Genomic DNA, 27,693 nt, shown 5'->3' with positions numbered 1-27,693 from the left:
CAGTACTCTTTCTTGAAGGCTGACCATTCAGGGTAGCCATTGTTTATATAGGTAGGACATCCACTGCTCATCTTTGGGTCATCAATTGATTGTCTAAAGAAGCTGCTTGCGAGGATGTCTCTGTACTTTCACCATTTTTTTTTCCTAATGGATAAATCAGTTTTCAAACTGACCACCAATAATACAGAGTATCTATGGATCAAACTTTGATTCAGCTGCTTCACCGAGTTTCACAAAGAAATTCGCTTTGTGATGTATTACTTCGTCACGAAGCGCATATCTTTGTAAGTAGATGGATCAATGACGAAGAACGGCAATTGCGCCGCCACCTATCATTAAACCCCGCAGATGCCATGTTCATCGCCGATCACCGCATCTGAGATGAAAAATGAGTGCTTTCAGGAGTTAATTTTTTTTTAAAATCATCCATTTGAGTGCAAAGAGGCAGCTGCAGCTATTTTTACAGAATATGTGCACAAGATTTTGCTTGGGATCTTCAATCAAGATGGCCCCGGTGGCCTCTCTGTGCTCAGATGAGGTATGTTGTTTTTTACGCCAGTTCATGGAAAATTGATTTGTTACCAGGCTTCACAGTGAATCAAAATGCTTCTGAAATTCTGATCGAAGTTCACTTCGGATACTTCAATTCGCTCAACAGTAATTCTCATATATATGTCCCACGTGGTTATCATCTTTGAACACTTTAGACTAGAAATCCATTTCGATTTGTGGTTCATCGTGATTGTATTTTGACTTTTTTATGGTGAATATGCGGCACCGCAAAACAGGGTTTTAAAATGATAATTGTTGTAATGTTGTATTCTTAAGTAAAATGTTCTGATTTACTGTATTTGTATCCTTAATAGAATTGTATAGACATCTAAGGATAGTAAGTCAATTTGTTAATATATACAGTATAAACTAGTATAAAAAGACTCAGAAAACCGGAAGAGTTCATTTCACTGCTTCTAGACCCCAACAAAGTTTTAATTAAAGCCCAACCAACACTTTTCGAATAGTACAGAAAACGTCAAAAAGATAAGGTAGAGTACACCAACTTACATAGTACAGATAGAGAGACCGGTGGAGATGTTTTGGAGCCTTGTGATTTATGGGCTGTGCAGGAGTAAGACCCAGCATCACGACTACGTACTGCTCCAAGCCCGAAGGAGCTCACGCTGACATCTTGGAACCACCTACTGTTCTTGTACCAGCTGTAACTAATTATTTCTTCAGGATTATCTAAAACTTCACAAGTCAGTGCGACTATCTGCCCTTCTCTTACTTCTGAGGACGGAGTGACAAGAACATGGACTTCTGCCAAAAAATATAAAGATATACGATTAACAAAGAGATCAAACATCAGGAAACAGGAGTAATAGTTAAAGAGAATGTAGACAGCAAAATGATGAAATTCAACAGACTAATATGGAGTGCCGTCAGCTCGACAAGATGGGAACATTGGAGAAGATTTACCATTACTGATATTGTTTTTCTTGAATTTGTTCCAAGTGTATCAAATTTTGCACGTTGTTTCATATTTTTTGTGCATCTTTAAACCTTACATTTTTGTCTAGCCAATCCTAATTTTATAAAAATGTTGCATGGACATATTTCATGTGTTACACCAGGTGGGAGTCAGAGCCGAGCTGATGGGTATCCATTTCTTCCCCTTCTCCTGCGGGCAGCAAATTCTTATTACTGTATTTTCTCCCATTTATTTTACTCTTACTGTTTGGTATGTTATTTTTACTTTGTGTCATTTTTCATCTGTTTTTTGTAAGCACTGCACTAGTTTTGTGTATAAAATATTAACTTTATAAGTCCACCTTGTTGCTCTAAAGAATTCATAGTCTGAACGTGTGATTGTGCGATTGCTTGTGAGCAGAACATTTATATCTGGCTTCTGCAGTGTTTCCAACTTACGTCAAAGTCGGTGGCGGCAGCCGGAGTTTGGGGTGTTGGGTCTGTGCATGTTTGGGGGTGATCTACGCTCGCTCTATGGCCTGAGTGTGTGGTGCGTGCGGAGTGAGAGCTCGGAGGTAGTCTGGCCATGGCAGACCCATCACTGGTCGCGGGATGCGTCAGTGCGTACGTGGCAATATAAATAAATTTGGTATTGTTGTAATCATACTGACATGCAGAATACAGTTATCATTTATACCACACGGTAAACAACATAAAAATAAAACCCAATGAACAATGGTAGAATTGCAGGTTTTTTCATGCAATCACATGCACCACCCACCACATATTGTTGAAAATAGTTTAAATTAAAAATACTCATCCCACAAAACACCTTATATGCCTATATAGATGAATAAATGAAAAAAGATATGGCTTGTGAGATGCAGTTCCCACGTTCATAGCATGCTGTAACTTCCTGCTGGTAGAGGGAAAGAAAGAGCTGCCTAATTCAATGTCCAAAACAGAAGAGTTTATATAGTTGTTGCAAGAACTCACAGAAGCATACCAGTAAAGTAAAAAGAAAAAAACGTGTGAATTTTGGACCAAGGGCAAAACTCTCATACAAATTATTGGCATAAGGGAAGGGTATTTTTTGTGTCTGACAACCTTTTGATAACTTTAGCTAATCTTTGTTACCTTCCACATTAAAGATAACGGAGGCTTGGTTCGTTCCCAGGGTGTTCTCGGCAGTGAAAACATAGCTTCCTTGATCAGTGGACTTGATGTTTGTGATTTCCAGTCTCAACATGTCTGGTAAGAAGAAAGCTTTCATCCTTTCGCTGGACCTTCTTCCTTTGGTTGAAGAAGCTATGAGTTGTCCATCTTTATACAAAGACAAATCTGCTGGTGGATTACTGTCGACGCTGCCTAGAATGATGGCTACCTTGCTGTGCTCCATATCCAAAAATGATTTTATGTCCATGTTTTTGGGAGGATCTGTACAGAAAAAGTGAGAAATCTACAATGGGTGTACATATACCCATAGCAGCCATAGCACTTCCCTTGGGGCCCACAGGTGGAGAGGGCCCAAAAAGGTGCAAGAATATTGTACCTTTCTGTATGGAACAACAATATGGCAGCTTTTTGCTATAATGTGGGTTTTCAGATAAATTGTGTGTACAATACCTATACTTTTTGCCGCTTATGCTGCTGTTTTCATTTCCTTATTTTGCCATGGGGCCCCATTAATTATAGTTACGCCTTTGATATCTACATTTATGTTTTATGGGTATGTGGAATAGCTATAATTTGAAGTACTGTATTACACTTGCCACCTCAACCAATGCATACTTACATAGAACATTCAAGGTAACAGACTGGGAACTTTTAATTCCGTGGTGGCTCTGAACACTGCATTGAAAAGTTCCTCTGTCCTCACGGGTCACATTACTGAACTGCAGGATCGTTATGGAACCTACTGAGTACTTGATGCCATTTTTATACCACGTGTACGTCACTGCACTTGAATCATCAGTAGTGACTTCACATGTCAGGTTCACAGCCTGTCCTTCCTGAACCACTGATGAGGGACTGATCACAATCCTGGTGGCTGAAAACAACACGAGAAACTGAGAGAATAAGAAACATTTACCTTGCAGATCACATACATAATATCGACTCTAAACTTATAGGGGTTTTCTGATCTTATAAAATATATGATAAAAGGTACCTAAATGTGTCTGAATGCTCACCACATGACAGCACCATATCTCACAAGTACCTACATTGACTTTCATGCTAAGTCCTGTGCAGCACAGCTGTTTTCATGCTACCAGTGCTTGCTCTGGACTATAAATGAATATAGTGAAGGAGCCTTCTACTGGAAGTATTTGACATATACATCTGGTGGAAAGTTCGGACATGAAGTGAACCTTAGACATGATGTAAACAGAGACTTAGAGAGGCATTTCAGATACAGACTGTACATTAGCAAGTGATCTCTGCACACATTTTTAAAGATCAGAAAAACCCACCTACTACATAAAGGTATAACTCAGCTAGTAAGCACTCTTGATGAAATATTTTAGGCTATAATAATCTACTTATGATCTTTTAAATTTAAAATAATCTTTTTGTTCTGCATTTTCAAACAGAAAAAAGAACAAAAGGACAAAGTCATAGTGTGATTAGTTCAAAATGCATTACAGCACAGCCTGATAAGTAAAGACTACAAAAAGATAATGTAAATGTAGAGTAAACCTCAAAATAAGAAAAAAGAGAGTTAACTTAATTTATAACAATGTGGGTGTGGAACCACTGTGTTAACCAAGGGATATGGCTTGGGGCTAGACCTAATGATGTTATCCTGGCAGTCCCCTCATATTAACCCTTTAACCCTCATACAGGGATCTATATCTAAAGGGGTTGTCCGGGATCAATTATTATTTTTTTTAAAGAGTACTCACTATTAACAGCTGATTAAAGTTTCCCCAATATGTTTTTAGGTATTTTCACCACTTCTACAGGGCTCCGACGGTCCCCCACGCATTGTTTACATCTATGTTTATCTTTGCCTAACTTTCTGCTGCACTGCCCTGTGGATTCCAGCGCAGCGCGGCATCACATGGTTACAGCTGACCATCATCTCCGCCGTAATTCCACCCCCTCATTAATATTCCGCCTCCTTCATTCATTAGAAAGTGCCATGCCCGGTGACGTCACCGGAGGGGTGTGGCTTAGCACAATGTCTTCCAGCCAAGTCACCGCCCCTCCCTGCGATCTGCATAATTACTGAGGCCAATGATGACATCACCGGGTCGGAAGGGGGGCGTGGCTTAGCGTAAGGTCTTCCAGCATAGTTACCTCTCTGTGATCTGAATAATTACTGAGGCTGTTGGTGACGTCACCGGGCTCCCTGCGAAGCGGAAGAAGAGGCTTCGCTCTGCAGCAAGGGACACGGTACGTCACTGTCTATGAGAAAATAGGCACTTCCGGCTGAGAATTTGCGATATGAAAACGGGGCATCAGACATGTGTGGCAAAGGTAGTACAGGCATGTGTGTAATATTTGTGTCACTGTTGTACACTTAGAACAATGTCCCCAATCCCGGACAACCCCTTTAACTGTAGGGAAAATACAAAGCCCCTACCATTTGGAGTAGTCTCAGTTGACCCACGGGGCCAGTGATTATTTATCATAAATCTGAGAGTGCAGAGAAAGCTTAACAACGCTGGGTTTTTACTCCTAATAGCTGGACCTCATGAGAGTCATGAGCACGAAGCCTGTACAGTGACATACAAAGCCCCTATGGATCTGTGTTATAGGCACTCAGTGTGCCACGTACGGTGCCATCAGTGGCATACAGAGGCACTATATGGCTCTATTGACTGTCAGCACTAGTGCCTTTCAGCAATAGAATGATGGGTTTGAATACTACTATGAATATCTGCATGGGCTTCCTCTGTTTGCTCTGATTTTGCACCGCACACACACACAAAATTCACTGACAGACTAATTGGCTTCCTATGAAATTTGTCCTTATGGTGTTTATGTGAGTATGAGGTCCCCATATGGGACAGTGATGATGACAATCTCTGTATCTCACAGCACAATATGCTGGCTCCATATAAGTAGATGGAAACAATCAAATTTATTTTTAATAGGAAAAAACTTTTTTGAACCCTAAAAAAGGGCAGGAAAAGAGAGAAAATGTATGGTAGACTATCATACTCTGTGCAGTAAAGTTGATTGTTGCTCTTGACTCTCCAACGGAATTGTTTGCTACACAAAGATATGATCCTTCATCCTCCAGCCTCACTTCACTGATCTCCATCTTCATCCTATTTCGTGAAGAGGATACTCTTATGCTGCCACTCTGGGATTCCTTGGAGTTTGATGACCATACCATCATCCCTCTGAAGAACAAAGCGAAGTTGGATGGTGGGTCACTGTCTACTGAGCACTGAATGATGCCAATCTGGTTGTTCTGTGCTTCCCAAAATGATGACATTACTGGTGTTCGTGGACCATCTGAAAAACAAAATATTTCCTCTAGAGCTGTGCATTTGTAAATGCAAATTTTATGTTTTAGAATACAGTCTTTTAGGGCTGCCCTCCATTCATTAAAACCCAAGCAAAGACGTTACATTTGCTAGCTTATGGGTCAATATCAACTGTATCTTGGACTTTACTACCTCAGCATAGATATTTCTCCATAATCAATGAGGATTCTTGAAACAGTTCCTAGTTACGTTGAGGGAGAGCACCTCTGGAGAGCCAACGGCTGCTGACTGAGATCAATCATTGGATGGTCAGTTATGATAGCTATGGCAGGAACAACTGTTCTGCTGTGTCTCACCAAAGAGTGCACTTTAATATTTGGCTTAAAAAATTTGGGACCTTTTATAGATGTGTGAAATGTCCAATTATTAGAATTCTGAGATTGAATCAGTTAATAAATCATTGTTTAGAAAATGTATTTTTATTTTAGATTCTATCTGTAGATTACAAAAAGTTGGAAAATGCTTAATCAATGCCCTTACTTACAAGACACGTGAAAGAAGACTGATGGAGAGACACTGCTGTCCTCAGTTCTCTGCACAACACAGTGATAATACCCAGTGTCACTGCCCTTTGCATGGTCAAACACCAATGAGTTGTCTCCTGTCTTCTTAAGCCACTTGCTGTCCTTGTACCAAATGTATTCGGTGTCCTCCAACTGCGACTTCAAAAAGTTACATGTCATAGTCACCTGGGAACCTTCCCAAACTTCCATAGATGGAGATACCAGAACTCTTGCAGCTAAAAAGGAAGTAACATGTTAGTTTTCACATAATAAATTGAAGTCTACTATAGCCACCCAGTGCCCTTCTCTGTCTTAGTTACCTTGATATTTAACATGACTTTAGGTAGCCACCACTAATAGCAACCCTACAGTTCCCATAGGGTTGATTAAGTGAATTCATACTTCTCTTTAGTAGCTCAATATGGATTGAGGCCAAACACCTTCACTAGCTGTTGGTAGAATTCTACTTTGCCGACAGCTATGCTTATCGAGTTCCCCATGCACATACATGCTCAGTTCAGCCTACCCCCATGAAAAGAGGGGAAAGAGCCATCCCTAGACACCCCTGGTAGTGGCTTATCTTGCATTAGAGTAGACAAGCCCAATCCTTCCATTTCCAAAATCTCAGAAGAGCATCAGGACAGCCAGATACACATTTTTGACCTAAATAGACACGTTCATATGTGTGGACACTTTTAGAGTAGCAATGCCAGCAGACTTGTACATAGACCATAGGGCTTATCCAGAAGGCAACCTCTCAATGTCGGTTCAGGCCATTTTACTGTCTTATTCTTATACATAAAGGCCCAGTAATCGCTTGCCCACCTTTGTCCTCATTCCTTGTAGGAAAAGCTAGTTCCTCACTCTTTTATTGCTAACTTTACAGAGGAGGCTGTTTGCGAGTGATGCATTGAATGAGCATACAAGACATGAGAAGACCTCGAGCTTTACAGTAGAACTTACTCTGCACATTGAAATGCATTGATTGAGAAGTTGATCCAATGCTGTTTTTGGAGGTACAGTTGTATTTTCCTTCATCCTCCAGCTTTAGATTCTTAATATTCACAGTCAGCTCGTTACGGGATGATGTAACCTGGTATCGCTCATCTCTCACAGAGTCCTCGTATCTGCTGGAAGCAACCAATCGGTCTTCTTTATAAAGGGACATTTCAGCAGATGGGAAACTGTCTACAGTACACCGAATAAATGCAGATTTTCCCTCTGCCGTGTCTTGAAAGGACATCACATTGAGATGCCTTGGTCCATCTGTGCAGTGCGAGAGGAGGAAAATGTATCTGTTGTTAGAAACAGATTCCAAGTGGTTTGTATTAAAAATCATGGGTATAAATAAAACTCATACGTTAAATTGTTTTGTGCCATGTGATTACTATTGGACTGCATGATAAAACAAAATAAAAACTATAAAGACATCTGTGCTCAGTCTGCAAAATGGCACCATTCTGCAGCAATTGAAAAAAACCTTGATCCAGCACAGAAGAAATAAATATAAAAATCCAAACGTGTTACTAATCCAGATAAAAAAGTTCTTAAGGGCTCTAGAGGCCTGAAACGCGTAGGAAATGCTATCTGCTATCTGCCAGTGGACATGTATTTTTAATATATTTTTGATCTGGATTTTATTATTAATGTCCTCGATGCTGGATCAATACTTTTTTCAATTGCTTCATAGTCCAGTTAATGGCCTGGTGATTCTTCTGTCCGTGCATTGAGTTTACATACGCTTACAATACTCTTCCCATTCAATGGTAAAAAGCACAGCTCGTCTATATTGCACATTTTCTTTGTCAACATGTCAATTCTTGATGCACTTTCCATACGGAAACCAGAAATGGTTTTGACCTTTTCACTAATGGTCACACCAATGAGAGTGCACAGTCTACTTACATGCAACGTTCAGGCTGACCACGGCTGAGCTCTTGCTGCTCTCATTGTTCCACGCTTTGCAATAATAAAAACCAGAATCCAAACTGGAGACTTGTGACATTTCTAAGACGCTGCTCCATCCTTCCAGGTATAGGATGTTGTTTTTATACCAGGTGTAGGAGTACTTTACGTTTTCTGACATAGTCTTGAGAAAGCAGGTTAGATTTACTCCGCTTCCCTCTTGAACATCACCAGGTGGAGATACAACAATTTTTGCCGCTATTTTAATTTGGAGAAATTTTGAGGATAAGAATGTAGAAGATTTTTTTTTACTGTTTGACCACATTATAAAAATATTTCATAGATATCCAAAATGATTTAGCATAAATACTCGTACAATTTTATCCCAGGGTTGTGTCTATTAATTATCTTCCCCAATCAAGTATTTGAGCTGCCACGCCAATCACAGCCCATGGAGAACATGTGTACAGCCTTACACTTCCCCAAATTTTGTTAAGGACTCTCATTTCCCAGTATTCAAATTCAGTACATTCTTGCTCAGACACTTTGTAAGGAAATACTATGGTCATTGTCCAGAACCACAGCCAGCAAACTGCTACCAGGTTTCCTTAAACACTCTGGTTGGCAGGAAGTTAAAGCAACCCCTTGGTTCTTCACCAGAGCATGCCACAAGGCCAGATGGACTTAGGCTACTTTCCCACTCACGTTGAGGGTTTCAGTTTGTGAGATCCGATCAGGGCTCTCACAAGCGGTCCAAAACTGATCAGTTTGCATTCTAAGGCCCCTTTCACACGGGCGAGTTTTCCGCTTGGGTGCAATGCGTGAGGTGAACGCATTGCACCCGCACTGAATCCTGACCCATTCATTTCTATGGGGCTGTGCACATGAGCTGTGATTTTCACACATCACTTATGCGATGCATGAAAATCGCAGCATGTTCTATATTGTGCGTTTATCACGTAACGCAGGCCCCATAGAAGTGAATAGGGTTGCATGAAAATCGCAACCATCCGCAAGCAAGTGCGGATGCGGTGCGATTTTCACGCACGGTTGCTAGGAGACGATCGGGATGGAGACCCGATCATTATTATTTTCCCTTATAACATGGTTATAAGGGAAAATAATAGCATTCTGAATACAGAATGCATAGTACAATAGCGCTGGAGGGGTTAAAAAAATAATAATAATTTAAGTCACCTTAATCCACTTGCTCTCACAGCCCGGCTTCTCTTCTGTCTTCTTTTTTGCTGTGTGCAGGAAAAGGACCTGTGGTGACGTCACTCCGGTCATCACATGATCTTTTACCATGGTGATGGATCATGTGATGGACCATGTGATGACCGGAGTGACGTCACCACAGGTCCTTTTCCTGCACACAGCAAAAAAGAAGACAGAAGAGAAGCCGGGCTGTGAGAGCAAGTGGATTAAGGTGACTTAAATTATTATTATTTTTTTAACCCCTCCAGCCCTATTGTACTATGTATTCTGTATTCAGAATGCTATTATTTTCCCTTATAACCATGTTATAAGGGAAAATAATACAATCTATTAAGCACCTAACCCAAACCCGAACTTCTGTGAAGAAGTTCGGGTTTGGGTACCAAACATGCCCATTTTTCTCACGGGAGTGCAAAACGCATTACAATGTTTTGCACTCGCGCAGAAAAATCACGCATTTTCCCGCAACGCACCTGCCTCTTATCCAGGCAAACATGATGCCCGTGTGAAAGAGGCCTTATGCATTCTGAATGGAAAAGGATCCGCTCAGAATGCATAAGTTCAATCTCCATCCTGCTTTGGAGACGGACACCAAAATGCTGCTTGCAGCGTTTTGGTGTCCGTCTGATGAAACTGAGCCAAATGGGGACGGATCCGTTTTCACTGACACAATCTGGCACAACAGAAAACGGATCCGTCCTCCATTGACTTTCAGTGGTGTTCAAGATGCATCCGTCTGGGCTATGTTACAGATAATACAAACGGATCTGTTCTGAACGGATGCAGATGGTTGTATTATCTGAACGGATCCGTACATGACTAAGGTTATATCTGCAGAGAAAGGTAGCAGAAAACTGGTGCGAGATCATTAGAAGCAGATCTCCCAGAAAGACCAGTGTACAAAGAGTAGTAGACAAGCAGGGTCAGAACCAGGAGAGAGTGCCAGAACAGTCAGAAAATCAGAAGAATCATTAGAAAAAAATTCATTAGAGGCTAATCCAGAAAATAGTCCAAGGTCAGTGCACAGGTGGTTGACGTGCAGGCAGTAGAGTTCTATGGGCCCCAGGGAAAACTTTAGATCTGGAACGCCCCACTACCCCAGTAATGTCCCCATACTGCCCCCAGTAATGTCCCCCACTGCCTCTATTACTGTCCTTCCACTGCCCCAAGTAATGTTCATGCCCCCACTTCCCCCAGGTAATCTCCCTATAGTGCCCCCAGTAACTTTCCCCCCATCTCCACTCACATGTAACGGGCCTGGCACTGTGACTGTACTTCATGCTGGGCCTCGTCAGAGCACTCAAGACAACAGCATCACATGCGGTCAGTCCGGCATCTATCAGGCCCCTGCACTGCCCTACTAGTAGCATTCACGTATGACTTGGGGTGGTGGAGCCTACCAGATGTTAGTCAAGCTCCGTCCAGTTTGTGAATGCCACTAGTCAGGAACCTCATCGGCTCAGTTTACTGCCTCACTGATAGCTCGAACAGGCCAGCTTGAATTTTCTCCTAGCCACCCACTTTGTACAGAATAACAACTCAAGTGAATGGTGGCCTGCTAGTTTCCTGCACATTGATGATTGGGAGCAATGCTCTGCAGGAAAATCCTATGGAGGGGACACAAAATAAATGCTGCAAAAGGTTCTGGTAATTCTGTACTAAAAGCAAAAATTTAAACCTGCAATTTAACCACATCTAGACACATATAGCATAAACATCTCTCAGCAGAATATAAAAAACTTGTTAGGGCAGTGGGTGTGGAAATTGGCTTTAAAAACTGCATGCAGAAACCAGACTTAACTCTTACCATGTCTAGCATAGACTGAGGATTGACTGTCTAACATGGAAAGTTTCTACTAAGTCATCATTTTTATGGAGTTTGGCTAAGCAGTCTGGAAGAAAGAAAAGCGTTCACACTTACTGTCTGCAGAAAATACTAAGGCCCCCGTCATCTGTCCATATGAGTTGTTTGCTAAGCACATGTATTGTCCTTCATCCTCAAACACAACGTTCTGGATTTGTAACTGTAAAGAATTAGTTGAAAGGGAAACTTCATATCTTTTGTTGGAAATAACTTTGGTGCTTGAAGCCAGCAAAGTCCCGTCTCGATAGAGGAGCATCTGTGATGGAGGATCACTGTCCACGGTGCACCGAATAACCGCCTGTGAAATACCTCCACTTGATACAAGTGAATTTAGTGAGAGGTCTCTAGGTGGAACTGCAAAAAAGGTCAGATTATTGTCCTCCTGTTCATTAAAAGGAAGAAGATGCACTATAATGATGACATTCACAAAGCTCCACATTGACATTTATTACAAAATGTCTGCGTGGCCGGCTAGTTAATTTTTTTTACATATTAGGGATGACCAAATTGCTTAAAATTTGATTTGGGTCCAATTCGGGCAGAATTAGCAAATCAATTTGATTTGGGTCCAAAATAAATTCGACCCAAATCAAAATGATCCCAATTACCTGAAAAACTTTCTTCCTCTTTGAATCTCTTGAGCTGACTCAAAAAAAAACTTTTTGGAAAAAGAACTTGTGTTGAATTTTTGAAATTATTTGCTTATATTTATACAGGTCCCTCCAGTTTCAATGGCCTCAGAATAAAATATTTGCAACATTTTCGACATGCAATTTTTTCCTTGGCCATTGTAACTTTAAACCATGTTCAACATACAATGCCTTAGACATTACTGGTCTGCAGCACCATGTCTACGGCACGTGTAATTAGCTGGAAAATCACTCACATGACTAGTAAAATACCCGCACTAATTGGCTGTCCGATAGCGCCTCCCTATTGTACAGTGCGGTACTGCATGTTCCATGATGCTCTTTAGCTCAGGATGACCTGCTCCAATGGACAGCACTGGTACCCTGAACAGCATAGCTCCTGTCCTCACCGTATACAGAAGTTTAGCTTCCAGAAGCTATTTATGACTTTTATATTCTGAATTGACTTAGCTGTTTCAGTGTTGTGCTTATCTGGCTTTAAGTTCTGATGTTTTTTTCTATTTTGAGTTGACATTTTGGGGGGGCTTCATAACCATTTACCAGTTTTTCCAGAGCTACGGTCTCAAGTTACAACGGTCGTCTCAGAACCAAGTAATGTTGTAACTAGAAACTAAAATTCGGAAGCTAAATCCAAAAATTTCTAATTTTAACTAACCCAAATTTTGTGCGATTTGATTTGGGGGAGGGAAGGAAAGAAGGAAGGAAACATCAGAGGAGATATTTCATAAAATCCATCTAGATAACAAGGCTTCAAATAAAGATGAATGAATTTGCAGTACTAGGGTTTTAAAACCACCATTGACATAGGTCTATATCGGATGTAAGTATTACGAAATCCCAAGCTCAGTCTCTAAGTAATTAGGAGAAATGAAACTTACATAGCACGTGCAGTGTCACCGGTGGGGAGGTGCTGGTGCCTCTGGTGTCATGAGCTTTGCAGAAATAGGAACCTGCATCTGTTCGGGACAGTCTGGGGAGGACAAGCTCTTTCCCTTTCATGTCTTCTTTAAAACTCCTGCTGTTCTTATACCAGGAATATGTGGTTTCTTCCTCAGAGCCTCGGGTTGCCATACAGGTCAAGGTGACCTCTTTTCCTTCCTCTGTTTCAGGCGATGGTGTGATGACCACTCTAGCCGCTGTAACACATGTATGAGACAGATTAGTCTCTGTATATTGTATGTTAAGACGTTGGAGAACCTTAGCAGAAAAAAAAGAGGGTAACACATGGAAGGATATACCGCCTGTGCAGTCAATTCAGCTGCACAGGGGCCCAGCGAGGGAGGAGGCCCATTCTTGAATACTAGTGAGCACTTCCATTATGGTGGGGTGGGAGGGGGGGGGGGCAAAGAGAGAAGTACTGTGCTCACCCCTTCTCCCTTGTCTGCTCAGGACATACAGCGTGGACTATGACCTGATGCTGCATGCAGTCAGGTGACAGTGCAGCATGGGCCGGAGAAGACCAGTGAGCGGACACTGCAGGAGAGGACGCCGGACATGTAGAGCAGCATTTTGAGCCTGATTTGAGGTCTCATGAGGGTTTTAGCATTTGATATGGGGGTCTGAGCATCTGATATGGGGTTCTGAGTATCTGATATGGGGGTCTTAGCATCTGATATGGGGGCGTGAGCATCGATAATGGGGCCTGAGCATCTGATATGGGGCTCTGAACATCTGATAAAGGGGCCTGAACATCTGATATGGGGGTCTGATATGAGGGTCTGAGCATCTGATAAGGGGGTCTGAGGATCTGAGAGTCTGAGTATCTTATAAGGGGGTTTGAGGATCTGATATGGGGGTCTGAGGATCTGATATGGGGGTCTGAGGATCTGATATGGGGGTCTGAGGATCTCATATGAGGGTCTGAGGATCTGATATGGGGATTTGAGGATCTGATAATGGGGTTGAGGATCTGATATGAGGGTTTTATCTGATATGAGGGCTTGAGGATCTGATATGAGCGTTTGAGGATCTGATATGAGGGTCTGAGTATCTGATATAGTGCTTTGATTTGAGGATCTGATTTGAGCTCTGATATGGGGGTCTGATCTGATAGGAAGGGGGTATTTTTTGTATTGTCACACATTATAGGGTTTATTTTTGTACTGTGCACATTACAAGGGGGCTTTTTTTACTTTTACACATTGTAAGAAGAATTATTACTAATGGGGACTACGGGAAATATGATTACTAGTATGGGCACTATGGAGGCATTATTACTATTGGGGGCACTGTTAACACTAAGTGCACTCTGGCAGATAATTATTTCTATTGGTGGGATTTAGGGGAGCCCTAATACTGTAGGGGTCACTCAGGCACATTATCAGCTTAGTGCCTGGGGTAATAGACATAGCAATTCCATAGTCCCTAATAGATAAAAATGTTGCAGAGCTGAATTTGTCTTGGAATGATGGTTAAAACTTGAGACCAGCGAACGCAGCCTCCACATTGTGATACCCCAATAAATAGTGCTTTGTGATATTTGTACTTTCAACTCATAATAATTTTCTCTTTGTGAAGCAATCCTTTAATTGAGATCCTTCAATTACTGTTTAAAAATCCAAAGCTGAACTCGGCTTAATTGATGAGATTTCGAAACAGACATTTATATAATTTATAATTTGAGCGCATAACCAACGTGTAACGTCATAGACATTCAGGCCTAAATCTTTTTTATGTATTTTTTTTATTTACCAACCACATATGTAGCATTCTAAATAGGAGGGTCATATTACAGCACAAAAGCTATCGAAAAGGTAAGAAGCCAGGAAAAGGGAAGCAGGTCATCTCCTATAAGGTCCCTAATCCTCTCCCTTACTCCTCACTGTATGAGCAGACCCCGATGGTAGGACGGCTCATACCCTGGAAGCCTGGGACCCTGAGTCGCCCTGATAATCCCTCAGATAGAAGCAGGGGGGAGACGTCATGTTCATCCAAGACACAGAAGAACAAGAGTCTCTAAAGACCTAATAGCAGGGAAAAGGAGAGACCGTAAACAGCAAGAGGATCGGCAGGTAAGAACACAAGACAACACACTTACCTGCCGAAGTTTCCAAGACTGGAACCCATGAATACGTACAGGAGCCCTAATACCAAACAGGATGCCATACCATCAACTCACACAAGTATCCAGCACAACAAACTCCGCCATAACCCCAATGCCGCAAGGTGCAAGGCAGCCCAGGCAGCGCTGCATACAGGCTAGTGGTTCACCCCTCCGGGAAACCAACCCCCTTCCGGAGGAGACAACACACAGGGGAAATGTCTTGCATACATGCAGGGACAAACACCAACAACAGCCCAGACATGTAACAAAAATCAAGACGTACAACACACCCTGAACATAAACCCACACCGACATACAACAAGTGAGGTAGGGTATAAGGAGCATACAAAAGGAAGACAATTTATGTCTGGCACACAATATAAAGGTGTATTTTTGTACTGTCGCACTATCTGTGTGGTACCAGTATTTTCAGGGGGATGGTTTCTGCAGGATAGTATTGGGGGGCACAGCAGACACAGTATTGGGGGGCAGGATGGGTTGTTGAGAAGGTGGGGAGGATGATGGAAAAGTAGGAAACTAAGATGTCTGCTAAACTGTACAGCACTATACCCTAGAGTACAGGACTAGACCCTATAGTACAGCACTAGACCCTATAGTACAGCACTAGACCTTATAGTACAGCATTAAATCCTATAGTACAGGACTAGACCCTATAGTACAGCACTAGACCCTATAGTACAGCACTAGACCCTATACTACAACACTAGACCCTATAGTACAGCACTAGACCTTATAGTACAGCACTAGACCTTATACTGTAGTACAGCAGAAGACCCTATAGTACAGCAGTAGAACCTATAGTACAACACTAGACCCTATAGTACAGCACTAGACCTTATAGTATAGCACTAGACCCTATAGTACAGCAGTAGACATTATACTGTAGTACAACACTAGACCCTATAGTACAGCAGTAGAACCTATAGTACAACACTAGACCCTATAGTACAGCACTAGACCCTATAGTACAGCACTAGACCTTATAGCACAACACTAGACCCTATAGTACAGCAGTAGACCTTATAGTACACCGCTGGAGCTAATAGTACAGCACTAGACCTTATAGTACAGCAATAGACCTTATACTATAGTACAGCAGTAGACCCTATATTACAGCAGTAGAACCTATAGTACAGCACTAGACCCTATACTGTAGTACAGCAGTAGAACATATAGTACAGCACTAGACCCTATAGTACAGCACTTGACCCTATATTACAGCACTTGACCCTATATTACAGCACTAGACCCTATAGTACAGCACTAGACCGATAGTACAGCACTAAACCCTATAGTATAGCACTAGACCTTATAGTACACTGCTGGAGCTTATTGTACAGCACTAGACCCTATAGTACAGAACTATACCCCATAGTACTACACTAGACCTTATACCACAGCACTAGAGCTTATCCTACAGCACTATACTCTATAGTACAGCACTAGACCCTATAGTTTAGCACTATACCCTATAGTACTACACTAGGCCTTATATTACAGCACTAGAGCTTATCGTACAGCACTATACCCTATAGTACAACACTAGACCCTATATATAGCACTATTACCTATAGGAAATCTCTATTACTGTTAAGAATGAGCTGTTACCTATAGGACGGCGCCGCACCATATAGGCATGCAATATTATTTATATTACATGACTTTGTCATATTGGACAGCACTATTACCTACAGGACAGCACTCTACCTTGTGTTTCCCACAGAACATGCACACCTACAAAATTCCGGGACCATATTAGCAGTTGTTTGGAACTGATGGGGGATAACAAGCCCCATCTTCCTCATACACTTGACTTTTGACACCCAGTAGCCCCTCTGCCCCGCAGAGCAGGTAACAACCAGTACTACTAACTTTCTACTGTCAGCTGAAGACTTGCAGATGAGTTTCCCAAATAATTATTTGCACTGCAGCTGTACAGCCCTTCATCAGATAGCTTCACGTCCTGGATCTTCAGGCTCAGAGAGTTCCCAGTTGATACCACCTGTAGTCTCTCGCTGGGGGTGCCATGAGAACTGGAGTTTCCTATTAGACTCCCATCCTTGTATAGCGCTAGCTCTGAGAAGGGATTGCTTTCCACAGTACAGTGAATTATGGCCAAGTTGCCGTGTTGAGTCTCCAGGAAGGATGAGAGTGATGGGATTCTTGGAGGATCTACGGTATGATAAGAAGAAGAGAAGGTCATTACGACTTAGCATTTACATTTACAGTAATTTTATTATATTATGATTGTATCATATTCTTCAGTTTATACACCACACCAATTTTTAAGCTTTGCCCGCCTACCCAAATTGGTGTAGGGACAAAGACTTGTCTTTATTGGGTCCAGTCCCAGTTTTGTAAAAAAATATTAAAATAAAAAATGTATCCAAACTGCTCAGTGTGACGGCCATTTTGTTGTATTTTTCAATGATCGTAGAGTAACCTCAACCATGGAAGAACAGGAAAAAGATTGTACACTAGACATGAGCACATTTATTTAAATTCATTCTGGGTCCGATTCAGCAATGTGTGCTCCTGCCCCTACTCCGTTCTCTGCGGCCCTACTAATAAGGTGTACAGTCCGTGCTCCGTATATCGCTGAGAAGTCAGTGGTGTGGAGAATAATACATTTTAAGTGCGCAGGAAATCTGCGCTTTAGGGGGTTGATATCTATATTATAAATTCTAAATCGTTAAATAAAAAACATTAGAAAAATTATTACTCGGGCAGTAGGGACATTTAAAAAAAAATCATAAAAAGTTTAGTTTCTCTCGAAATCTTACGAGCTATGGTCTCAGTAAACTCTCCCTATAGTAGACACTAAAGAAGATGGCCCACACCCAAGTAGATCTGATGGTGGGTGCACATCTCCAGGGAAGTGGTTAGATTCCTCTAACAAGTCGGATATCCACAAAAAATAAAGAGAGTATGGAGACAGCAGGTCCTTTCGGTCAGGTTTATTCCAGAAGCGACGTTTCGGCTAACAAGCCACAATGCATGCTTGAAAAAGGCCGAAACGTCACATCTGGAATAAACCTCACAGAAAGGACCTGCTGTCTCCACTATAGTAGCTGATCCTGTCTTTAAAGGTAAGATTTCATTTCTCTCTCTCTCTGTCAGACATCCTATCACTGAAATTAGGGATGAGCGAATTGACTTCGGATGAAAAATCCGAAGTCGATTCGCATAAAACTTTGTTTTAATACTGTACGGAGCGAGCACTCTGTGCAGTAATAGAATGTATAGCCTCCGAAGAGCCAAAGTTATTACTTTGCGAAGTCTCGCGAGAATAACTTCAGAAATTGATTTGTACTGTAAAAAACAGGTTCGGTTCCAAGGAACCACTTGAGTTCGGGAAATGTTTTTTTACAGTACAAATCAATTTCTGAAGTTATTATGTAAAGTCTCGCAAGACTTTGCAAAGTAATAACTTCGGCTCATCGGAGCCAATACATTCTAATACTGTACGGAGCGCTCGCTCTGTAAAGTATTGAAACAAAGTTTTATGCAAATCGACTTCGGATGTTTCATCCGAAGTCGATTCGCTCATCCTGAACAGCAATGTATAACCACAGAAAACACACGAATGTCCTGGTTAGGATCTTATCTACTTTCTAATGATACGTGTCAGTATAGTCTCTCCTGATTGGCTGAGGCTGACTGAAAGGCATTATAAGCAAGTCTGCTGACAATCACCATTTTTTGCATTTAGTCTGAAACAAATCACAAAAATTTCCAATTGGCTAGAATGCAGTTTTTTGAGGAAATTCTTAACAAATTTAATTTGTTTAAAATCAATAAAAAAAATTCTAAATACATCAACCCAATGCAATGTCTTCGGTTAAAGGAAGCCTGTCACTAGGAAATTCACCGATAAACCATCTAAAATGCCTTGTAGGGCTAGCTCAGCTGGATGTGATGATCAGTGATGGCCAGTTTGCATTGTTCGCCCACGAGGGCTGCCATTTTTTCTCACGAGTCCGGCGAGGCACAGGTAACCCCTTACCTATGCCTGTGCCGCGAGCCGGTCTGAAACAAATGCGGTCAGCGGGAGCAGGCAGTTCCGAGAACAGCCCGATGAAGGCCCCCGGCGGCTGTTCTCGGAACTGCCTGCTCCCGGTGACCGCATTTGATTTCAGACTGGCTCACGCACAGGCACAGGTAAGGGCTTACCTGTGCATCGCCGGACTTGTGAGAAAAGATGGCAGCCCAAATGTGTTCGCCGGCGAACAATGCGAACTGGCCATCACTGGTAATGATACCTTTTACAGTTCTCAACAGCAGCTCACCTGCAATCACTTGGGGAGGCACGGATCATCCTGGAACCGGGCACTGAATATAATCCTGTATATAATCTTAAAATGTGATCCAAAACGCGTAAACGCTAATGTTGTGTCATTGGATATTTTATCACTTTAAAGAATAAAGGCTATCACTTTTTGATGAGAAGCTGGACGTCTCTACTTGTTTAGACTTTTACCTCTTTCACACCTTTCTGCTGCTTCATTCTGGAGAAAAGGTACTCTTCATCCATATGCAAATGAGCAGTTAAAGGGGTTGTCTCATCTGAGACAGTGGCATATCGCTAGGATATGCCACCAATGTCAGATAGGTGTGGGTCTCACCTCTAGGACCAAACACCTATCTCCTGAATGGGGTTCAAAATTGAAAGGAATCATACTGCGCACGTGTAGCGTGTTCTTCATTCATTTCTATGGGAGTTCCAAAAATAGCTGAGTGCGAAGTGCCATAGAAATGAATCAGGAGTTGATCGCACCTGCGCAGCCACCTCTCCATCCACTACTATGGGTCGTCCACAGATAGAGTCAGCACTATTTTCAGCAGTCCCATAGAAGAGAATGCTGCCCTCCACTCACTGCTCACTGCTGCTCACAGGGTATCCCATTCTGAGATAGGTTCAGGTCCCAAAGGTGGAACCCCATACCTATCTGACATTGGTGGCATATCCCAGGGATATTCCACCAAGGTCTCAGATGAGACAACTCTTTTAAGTGCACCAAGGGTGAGCCCAAGCCACTTCTCTGCACCTTTGCTCGCCTCCTTCCTCTACAATCTTCTGCCTTTCCTTGTTTGTTCACTGGGCCTTGTTCCTGCATTGTCATATTGCCTGACCCTAGGTATAAAAAAAAGGGAAAATGCCACAATAATTTTGGGCAAATAAGCCCCAAAATTTGCAAGGTCTTATTTTTATGTCTTTTTGAAGCCGAAATTCTAGAGTGTGGAGCTTGATAAAATTCCCCTCATAGACATCAGGACTATACTAATCCTTGCAGTCTAACAGATTAGAGAGAATTCTTCATGAAGAGAGCAAACATCTCCAGTGTGGAGTGACATGAAGGTCCTTAGGCTGCAGGCATATGTCACACTGTCATTTTTTCCAAGGCCATTTTTCAACCATATGTGCATTCATTTTCTGTCCATTTCTAATAGCTGTTTTGCATCCGTTTTTCCTGACCGTTCAAAATGGATGAATTTCATTGGCTTTTATCAATAAAATCTAAAACCCTGTAATATACTGTACAGTACCTAATGTCCCCCATAATGGCCCACCGCTGTAATAATGTCCCCTGAGTGTCCTCAGCTGAAATACACTTGTGCAGAGGTAGTTGCTCCTCTCTTGATTCTGAAGGACCTGCCGAAGGACCTGCACTGAAATGTGACGCCTGAGTGCAGGTCCTTCAGTATCAAAAGAGGAATGACTGCCTCTGCGCATGCAAGTGGATGAGACAATTGATTTTTTTTAACCCCTAAAAGGCCATATTGCACTAGTGCACTGGCTGTTAGACGGGTTCACTCCTGTTTAAGTGGCCATTAAAAACATGTGCATGCAGCCTTACTCTACGTACAGTAGTTTCACATATTGTAGATGATGGGTTAAGGTAGACTCACATTTGACATTTACTGTGACAGGAGGGGAAGTGTCGCTGCCTTTGTCATTTTGCACCGTGCAGTGGTAATAACCGGCATCGCTGATGGATACTCCTGGGAAGTGGAGCGATGGTGCTGAAGTTTGTTTGATCCAGATATTGTTCTTAAACCAGCTGTAGTGAACTTCATCAGGTCTGATGCCAGGAACCTCGCAGGTCAGGGTCACCGCCTCTCCTTCTCTCATACCTTGTGAGGGAGAGACCACGATCCTAGCCGCTATAGACATGACACAGAAATAACACACCATTAGGTTGTGGTATTATATTAACATTGATCAAGAAGTGGGAATTATATGCAATAAGGTTCTATTAACTCATTTCTGCACCGCTGAAAACAGAAACTGCTCTGATGGTTTTCCAGGGGAAGCTACAGATGTGTCCTCCTTTACCTTTTACCTCTAGATCTCTTGATGTGTGGCACAACATGAAAAACCAAACCATTATTTCAAGATCCTCTGTCGGGATATGTTTATGCTATATGTCTACGTGTGGCCACCCAATGGATTGATTTGGCCGGTTCGCCGAATTTTACGAAAAGATTTGATTCGATCCAAATTTATTCGTGGAAAATCTTGTTAAAAAACAGCTATTTCCTGGCTGCAGAGAGCCTTTATAGTGGTGTAGAACACTGTGCTTGCAGTAACACACATAGGGAGTCTGCTGTGGTAGTGAAATAATACTGTGAGTCAGTATGACATGCAGATGACAGGCGTCGCTCTCAGAATCACTGCACACTTCACTTATTTGTGCAGTCACGGGGCCAAATAACTATGAACTCAGCCTTACAGGCCAATGTTAGCGCCAAGAAGAAGCGCACTCCTTTTACACCGTCGTCAGCTGATTCCACATAGATGTCTACAGAACATGTTCTATTAAACACTTATACAGGTAGAGCCCCCGACAGAGTGGAGAAGGTGTCAGCAGTAAGTTTGTGTTGACGTCACTGATTATTTTGCCCCTCCTCTGACATCTATGTGGAATCAGCTGACGACGGTGTAAAAGGAGTGCGCTTCTTCTTGGCGCTAACATCGACCTGTAAGGCTGAGTTCATACTTGAGTTATTTGGTCAGTTTTGGCCCCGTGACTGCCCAAATAAGACAAGTGTGCAGTGATTCTAAGAGTGACGCCTGTCATCTTCATGTCATATGGACGCACAGTATTATGTCACTACCACAGCAGACTCCATATGTGTGTTACTGCAAGGCACAGTCTTCTACACCACTATAAAGGCTCCCAGCAGCCAGGAAATAGCCGTTTTTTAACAAGATTTGCCACAAATAAATTCGGATCATTTTTCAAAAAATTTGGCAAACCAGCTGAATCTTTTTTTTATTTTATTCGCTCATCTCTAATGATGATGTCACCCAGGCCAAAAAGGCAAAAAAGTGGCCCAGTTATGGAGTGGGAAGGGTGGGAGAACAGCTTGAGAAGTCCACAGAGTGTCCCAATGACATAGTGTTGAGGTAGCAGCAGCAGGAGGAGACCACAGAGCGGCATAGGGTGGCCACATGCAGAGCCCCAAAAAGGAGGACATCACACCACGGAAAGAAGGACATTGTACCGTGGACAGTGGCGCACAATAGTTAAATACTACATACTAGATGCCCAGGTTATACCAGCATGGTCCATATTACTATATACAAGAAGATGTATAACTTATACCAGCTGTACATATATAATTATATACAGGAGATGCCCAGGTTATACCAGCATGGTCCATATCACTATATACAAGAAGATGTATAACTTATACCAGCTGTACATATATAATTATATACAGGAGATACCCAGGTTATACCAGCTGTACATATATAATTATATACAGGAGATACCCAGGTTTTACCAGTATGGTCCATATCACTATATACAAGAAGATGTATAACTTATACCAGCTGTACATATATAATTATATACAGGAGATACCCAGGTTATACCAGCATGGTCCATATCACTATATACAAGAAGATGTATAACTGATACCAGCTGTACATATATAATTATATACAGGAGATGCCCAGGTTATACCAGCATGGTCCATATCACTATATACAAGAAGATGTATAATTATACCAGTTGTACATATATAATTATATACAGGAGATACCCAGGTTATACCAGCATGGTCCATATCACTATATACAAGAAGATGTATAACGTATACCAGCTGTACATATATAATTATATACAGGAGATACCCAGGTTATACCAGCTGTACATATATAATTATATACAGGAGATACCCAGGTTTTACCAGTATGGTCCATATCACTATATACAAGAAGATGTATAACTTATACCAGCTGTACATATATAATTATATACAGGAGATACCCAGGTTATACCAGCATGGTCCATATCACTATATACAAGAAGATGTATAACTGATACCAGCTGTACATATATAATTATATACAGGAGATGCCCAGGTTATACCAGCATGGTCCATATCACTATATACAAGAAGATGTATAATTATACCAGTTGTACATATATAATTATATACAGGAGATACCCAGGTTATACCAGCATGGTCCATATCACTATATACAAGAAGATGTATAACGTATACCAGCTGTACATATATAATTATATACAGGAGATGCCCAGGTTATACCAGCATGGTTCATATCACTATATACAAGAAGATGTATAACTTATACCAGCTGTACATATATAATTATATACAGGAGATACCCAGGTTATACCAGCTGTACATATATAATTATATTCAGGAGATACCCAGGTTATACCAGCATGCTCCATATCACTATATATGAGAAAATGTATAACTGATACCAGCTGTACATATATAATTATATACAGGAGATACCCAGGTTATACCAGCATGGTCCATATCACTGTATACAAGAAGATGTATAACTTATACCAGCTGTACATATATAATTATATACAGGAGATACCCAGGTTATACCAGCTGTACATATATAATTATATACAGGAGATGCCCAGGTTATACCAGCATGGTCCATATCACTATATACAAGAAGATGTATAACTTATACCAGCTGTACATATATAATTATATACAGGAGATACCCAGGTTATACCAGCATGGTCCATATCACTATATACAAGAAGATGTGTAACTTATACCAGCTGTACATATATAATTATATACAGGAGATACCCAGGTTATACCAGCATGCTCCATATCACTATATACGAGAAGATGTATAACTGATACCAGCTGTACATATATAATTATATATGCGCAAGTGACTTGGAGGGACTCCCTGCCTCCATCACCACTGCATACTGCCACGGTGTGCCTCCTCCTCCTTCAGTTCAGCCCCCACAGGGCTCATATAGCCGTGAGATCTATGTACCACGTCGCCAGTCCCCTGAGTGGGCGAGTCCCATTTCCTGCAGGAAATGTGGGGATCAGTTTTGGTTAGTCTATCTTACCCCCTGCTAGGGGAAGAAGGGTGTCCTGGGCACGTCCTTGCTGGACGTGCCAAAGCTAAGCAAAGCCAGCCAGAGCACCTTCAGCTCTGCTGGAAGGGGGGGCCACAGCTTAGAGCCTCAGGAGCCAGGAGGAGAGTTCCCTGGCATAATTAAGAGACAGACTATAAAGAGAGAAGTTGCAGCATAAAGAAGAAGCTAAGTTATACAGCTACCCTGTCAGTACAGCAGAGCCAGCGAGCAATAGATGTAGCAAAGTTGAGTTTGTCTGCCTGCCAGAGTTTAAATGCCAAAGCCTGCTGGGACCAAGACAAAGTTGGAAGATTGTGCCTGATGGAAAGTTTATCAAAGTAAAGCTGGCTGGGCAAACAGAGTTGCACAGGAGAGAAACTTCACCGTGTCCTTTATCAAGAAATCGAATCCTGTCTTTCTCCGCGACAACTCAAAATCGGAACCATGGTGACAACAACGGGAAGAACATTGTGTTGGTGCTGCATCAAGGAGGGCTTCATCACAAGGTTTATACACAATTATTTCTTCAAATTTCTCAACTATTTCCCCCTCCTGTTTGTCTGCTTTGGAGCCAATGCCTGGGGTCCAACTATCCAGGTAGGAGCACCGTGACACTCACTTAAACTAAAAGGGACATTTTAGGCAACCCTATACCACTCAGCCATTCCTACACCGGGGTACTGCCTCCATTACAAAAGGGGCCCTGGTAATTGGTGCTTCACTACACTTGGCAGTGTACAAGTGGCTGAAGTGCATGCAAAGTTTCCTGACCATTTTTAGGTTGTCTAGTAGATAAGTGGAACCGCTTGACAACCAGATTGAACACGTGTGCCATGCAGGGCGCATGGCTCAGCCCTCCTTGATGCAGCACCAACACAATGTTCTTCCCATTGTTGGTCACCATGGTTCTGATTTTGAGTTGTCACGGAGAAAGACAGGATTCGATTTCTTGATGAAGGACACAGTGAAGTGTTTCTCCTGTGCGACTCTGTTCGCCCAGGCAAATGACGTGTAGAACAGCATGACACCGCCATGCCCTGCACATGTGGTATGCTGGAGGAGCACTGTGAATTGTCCCTGCAGTGAAGGCTGAGAACACGGTGGAGGATGTGGAGACAGAGGCGGATATTGTTGCAAGATCAACAGCGTCAGAACATTGAGGCGAAAGCGGTGTCACCTAGCCAAGTTTCTGGTTTGACTGGGCCGTAAAGAACATATATTGTCCTTGACCGTAGTTACAGTTCCACATGTCGGAACTGCTGTGCACTTTGGCAGACACCAACAGGTTCAAGAATTGGCCCACCTTCTGTTCTACGTATGTGAGCAGGGCTGGTACTGCCTTTTTGGCAAATAAATGAAGGCTTGGAACTCTCCACCTTAGCTCGGCATAAGCCATCAGTTCTATGAAAGGTGCAGAGTCCACCACTTGGAAAGGGAAGTTCTGCAGCACCAGCAACTATGCCAGGAGCACATTCAGCTTTTCGTTGGATGAGTGCACGCATGCTGTTGTCTCTTGGCAATCGCTTCGGTGATCAATTTCTGACGCAATGACTGACGAGGAGTAAGAGGAGGAGGAGCAGGAGCATCAAGACCGGTAGATGATGGGAAGGACAGACAGCTCCCTTCAGTTGGAGGTGGAGTCTTGACTGCCTGAAACCATGTGTGTGCCACTGGGTGATGCAGCGGTTGCTGCAGCAGGCTGGGCCACCACATTGGAGTCACGGTTCTTCCAGGCCACTTTATGGTGACGCTGCATATGTTGACGCAGGGCTGTGGTGCGAATATTGGCACCCTGGCCACGCTTCACCTTCGGACCACAACTTTGTCAAATAACCATGTTTACCTCCTCCGGCGGCTTAACAAAAAACTGCCACACCGCCGAGTAGGTGATTTTAACCCCAACACTATGTTCTGACTGACTGCTACTGCCACTGCCTCTGTGAACCCCTGCACCACTACTTTCCAGGCAGATAGGCTCCGGAAAAGAAGGTGGTCTACCCTGGGCACGTTTGGTTCCCGACCTCCCACTGCTGCCGCACTCCCGGCCACACTACCAACTTGCTGGCTCCACCGCTGCCTCATGCACAAGCTGCCACCCTCTTCTCTTGATGATGATGAAGACCCTTGTGACCCGTCTCCCAATTTCGATCGGCTACATCATCATCGAGTACTGTCTGCACGTCACTGATGTCCTCCTCAAGGTCTCTGATCCAGGAGCCTGACTGTGCCACATTAGCTCCCACGCCACTTTCCTCACCTACCAGAGGAAGCGGTGCATGTTTCCTCCACATCTTGGCTGGCCAGTATCTGCTGACTGACCTCTAGTAGCTCGTCCTCACTGTATAGTGGAGCTGAGCCCACAGCATATAATACTTCTCTGGCTGAGGGAACAGAAAAGGACAGAGGCAGGTTGAGGACAGGAGAGGGCACAGGGCCTGCTCCCGGGCCATGCCAACTAAGGCTTGTGTCTGCCGAACCCACCGACTCTTGACTGGGGGTGTCTGATGTCACTTGGGACGAAGTGGAAGACTGAGTCAACCATTCAAGAACTGCTGGGTTGCTGGTCAAGACACAACCGTTTAACTGACACTGGGAGCTCAGGCCTTTGAAAGTGACCCCTGCTGCCGCACCCCCTTACTCTGCTGCAACCTGTGCCTGCACCAGAAACATTTAGGCCTCTGCCACTCCCCTGTGCAGGGCCTGGCACTTCTCTGCCTGACATACTGTTAGATCAAATAAGTAAATAAAAAGGAAATTCATACGCCCCAAAAAAGTCTGTGATTTTCTCACTTCACCACACAACGGCTAATAATACTCTTTTTTGCCACTAATACACCCCACAAAATACTTTAGAACATATAACTGCACCGCACAAGGGCTAATAAGAAGTATAAATATTTCCTAGTAATAAACCCTGTTAATGGCCGTATCACACAGCACTTACACCTCAATAAAGAGATCGGTTTGCTGGAATTACAGAGGTATCATCTATTGAAACCCAAGTCAGTGCAGCAAGGTGTAATAGGATTGTTCCTATTACCCAGGCTGTACACTCCCCTACTGAACCCTGTTCTCCTTTTATAGTGTAGATGATGCCTCCCTATCCTTTCCCTACACCTTGACTGAACTTCTAAATC

General features: G+C 42.6%; 1 protein-coding gene across 2 annotated transcripts in view; it reads right to left on the bottom strand.

The window, feature by feature from the left end:
- The window catches only part of SIGLEC1 (sialic acid binding Ig like lectin 1), a 76,806-nt gene that overhangs the window by 10,304 nt on the left and 38,809 nt on the right, over nt 1-27,693 (bottom strand). For both annotated transcript variants that reach the window (XM_044273775.1, XM_044273774.1), the window contains 11 exons: nt 21,084-21,338; nt 17,046-17,345; nt 12,988-13,245; nt 11,517-11,813; nt 8,378-8,635; nt 7,436-7,738; nt 6,454-6,708; nt 5,638-5,937; nt 3,263-3,517; nt 2,605-2,904; nt 1,063-1,317 (listed from right to left, as the gene is read on the bottom strand). In XM_044273775.1, coding sequence (XP_044129710.1) covers nt 1,063-1,317; nt 2,605-2,904; nt 3,263-3,517; nt 5,638-5,937; nt 6,454-6,708; nt 7,436-7,738; nt 8,378-8,635; nt 11,517-11,813; nt 12,988-13,245; nt 17,046-17,345; nt 21,084-21,338 — 3,036 coding nt within the window. The remainder of the gene's footprint in view (nt 1-1,062; nt 1,318-2,604; nt 2,905-3,262; nt 3,518-5,637; nt 5,938-6,453; nt 6,709-7,435; nt 7,739-8,377; nt 8,636-11,516; nt 11,814-12,987; nt 13,246-17,045; nt 17,346-21,083; nt 21,339-27,693) is intronic.

This window comes from Bufo gargarizans, unplaced genomic scaffold (genome assembly GCF_014858855.1).
Source record: "Bufo gargarizans isolate SCDJY-AF-19 unplaced genomic scaffold, ASM1485885v1 original_scaffold_1130_pilon, whole genome shotgun sequence".
NCBI classification, from domain to species: Eukaryota; Metazoa; Chordata; class Amphibia; order Anura; family Bufonidae; genus Bufo; species Bufo gargarizans.
Note: the sequence above shows the minus strand (reverse complement) of the source record. Positions and strands in the feature narration are given on the sequence as shown.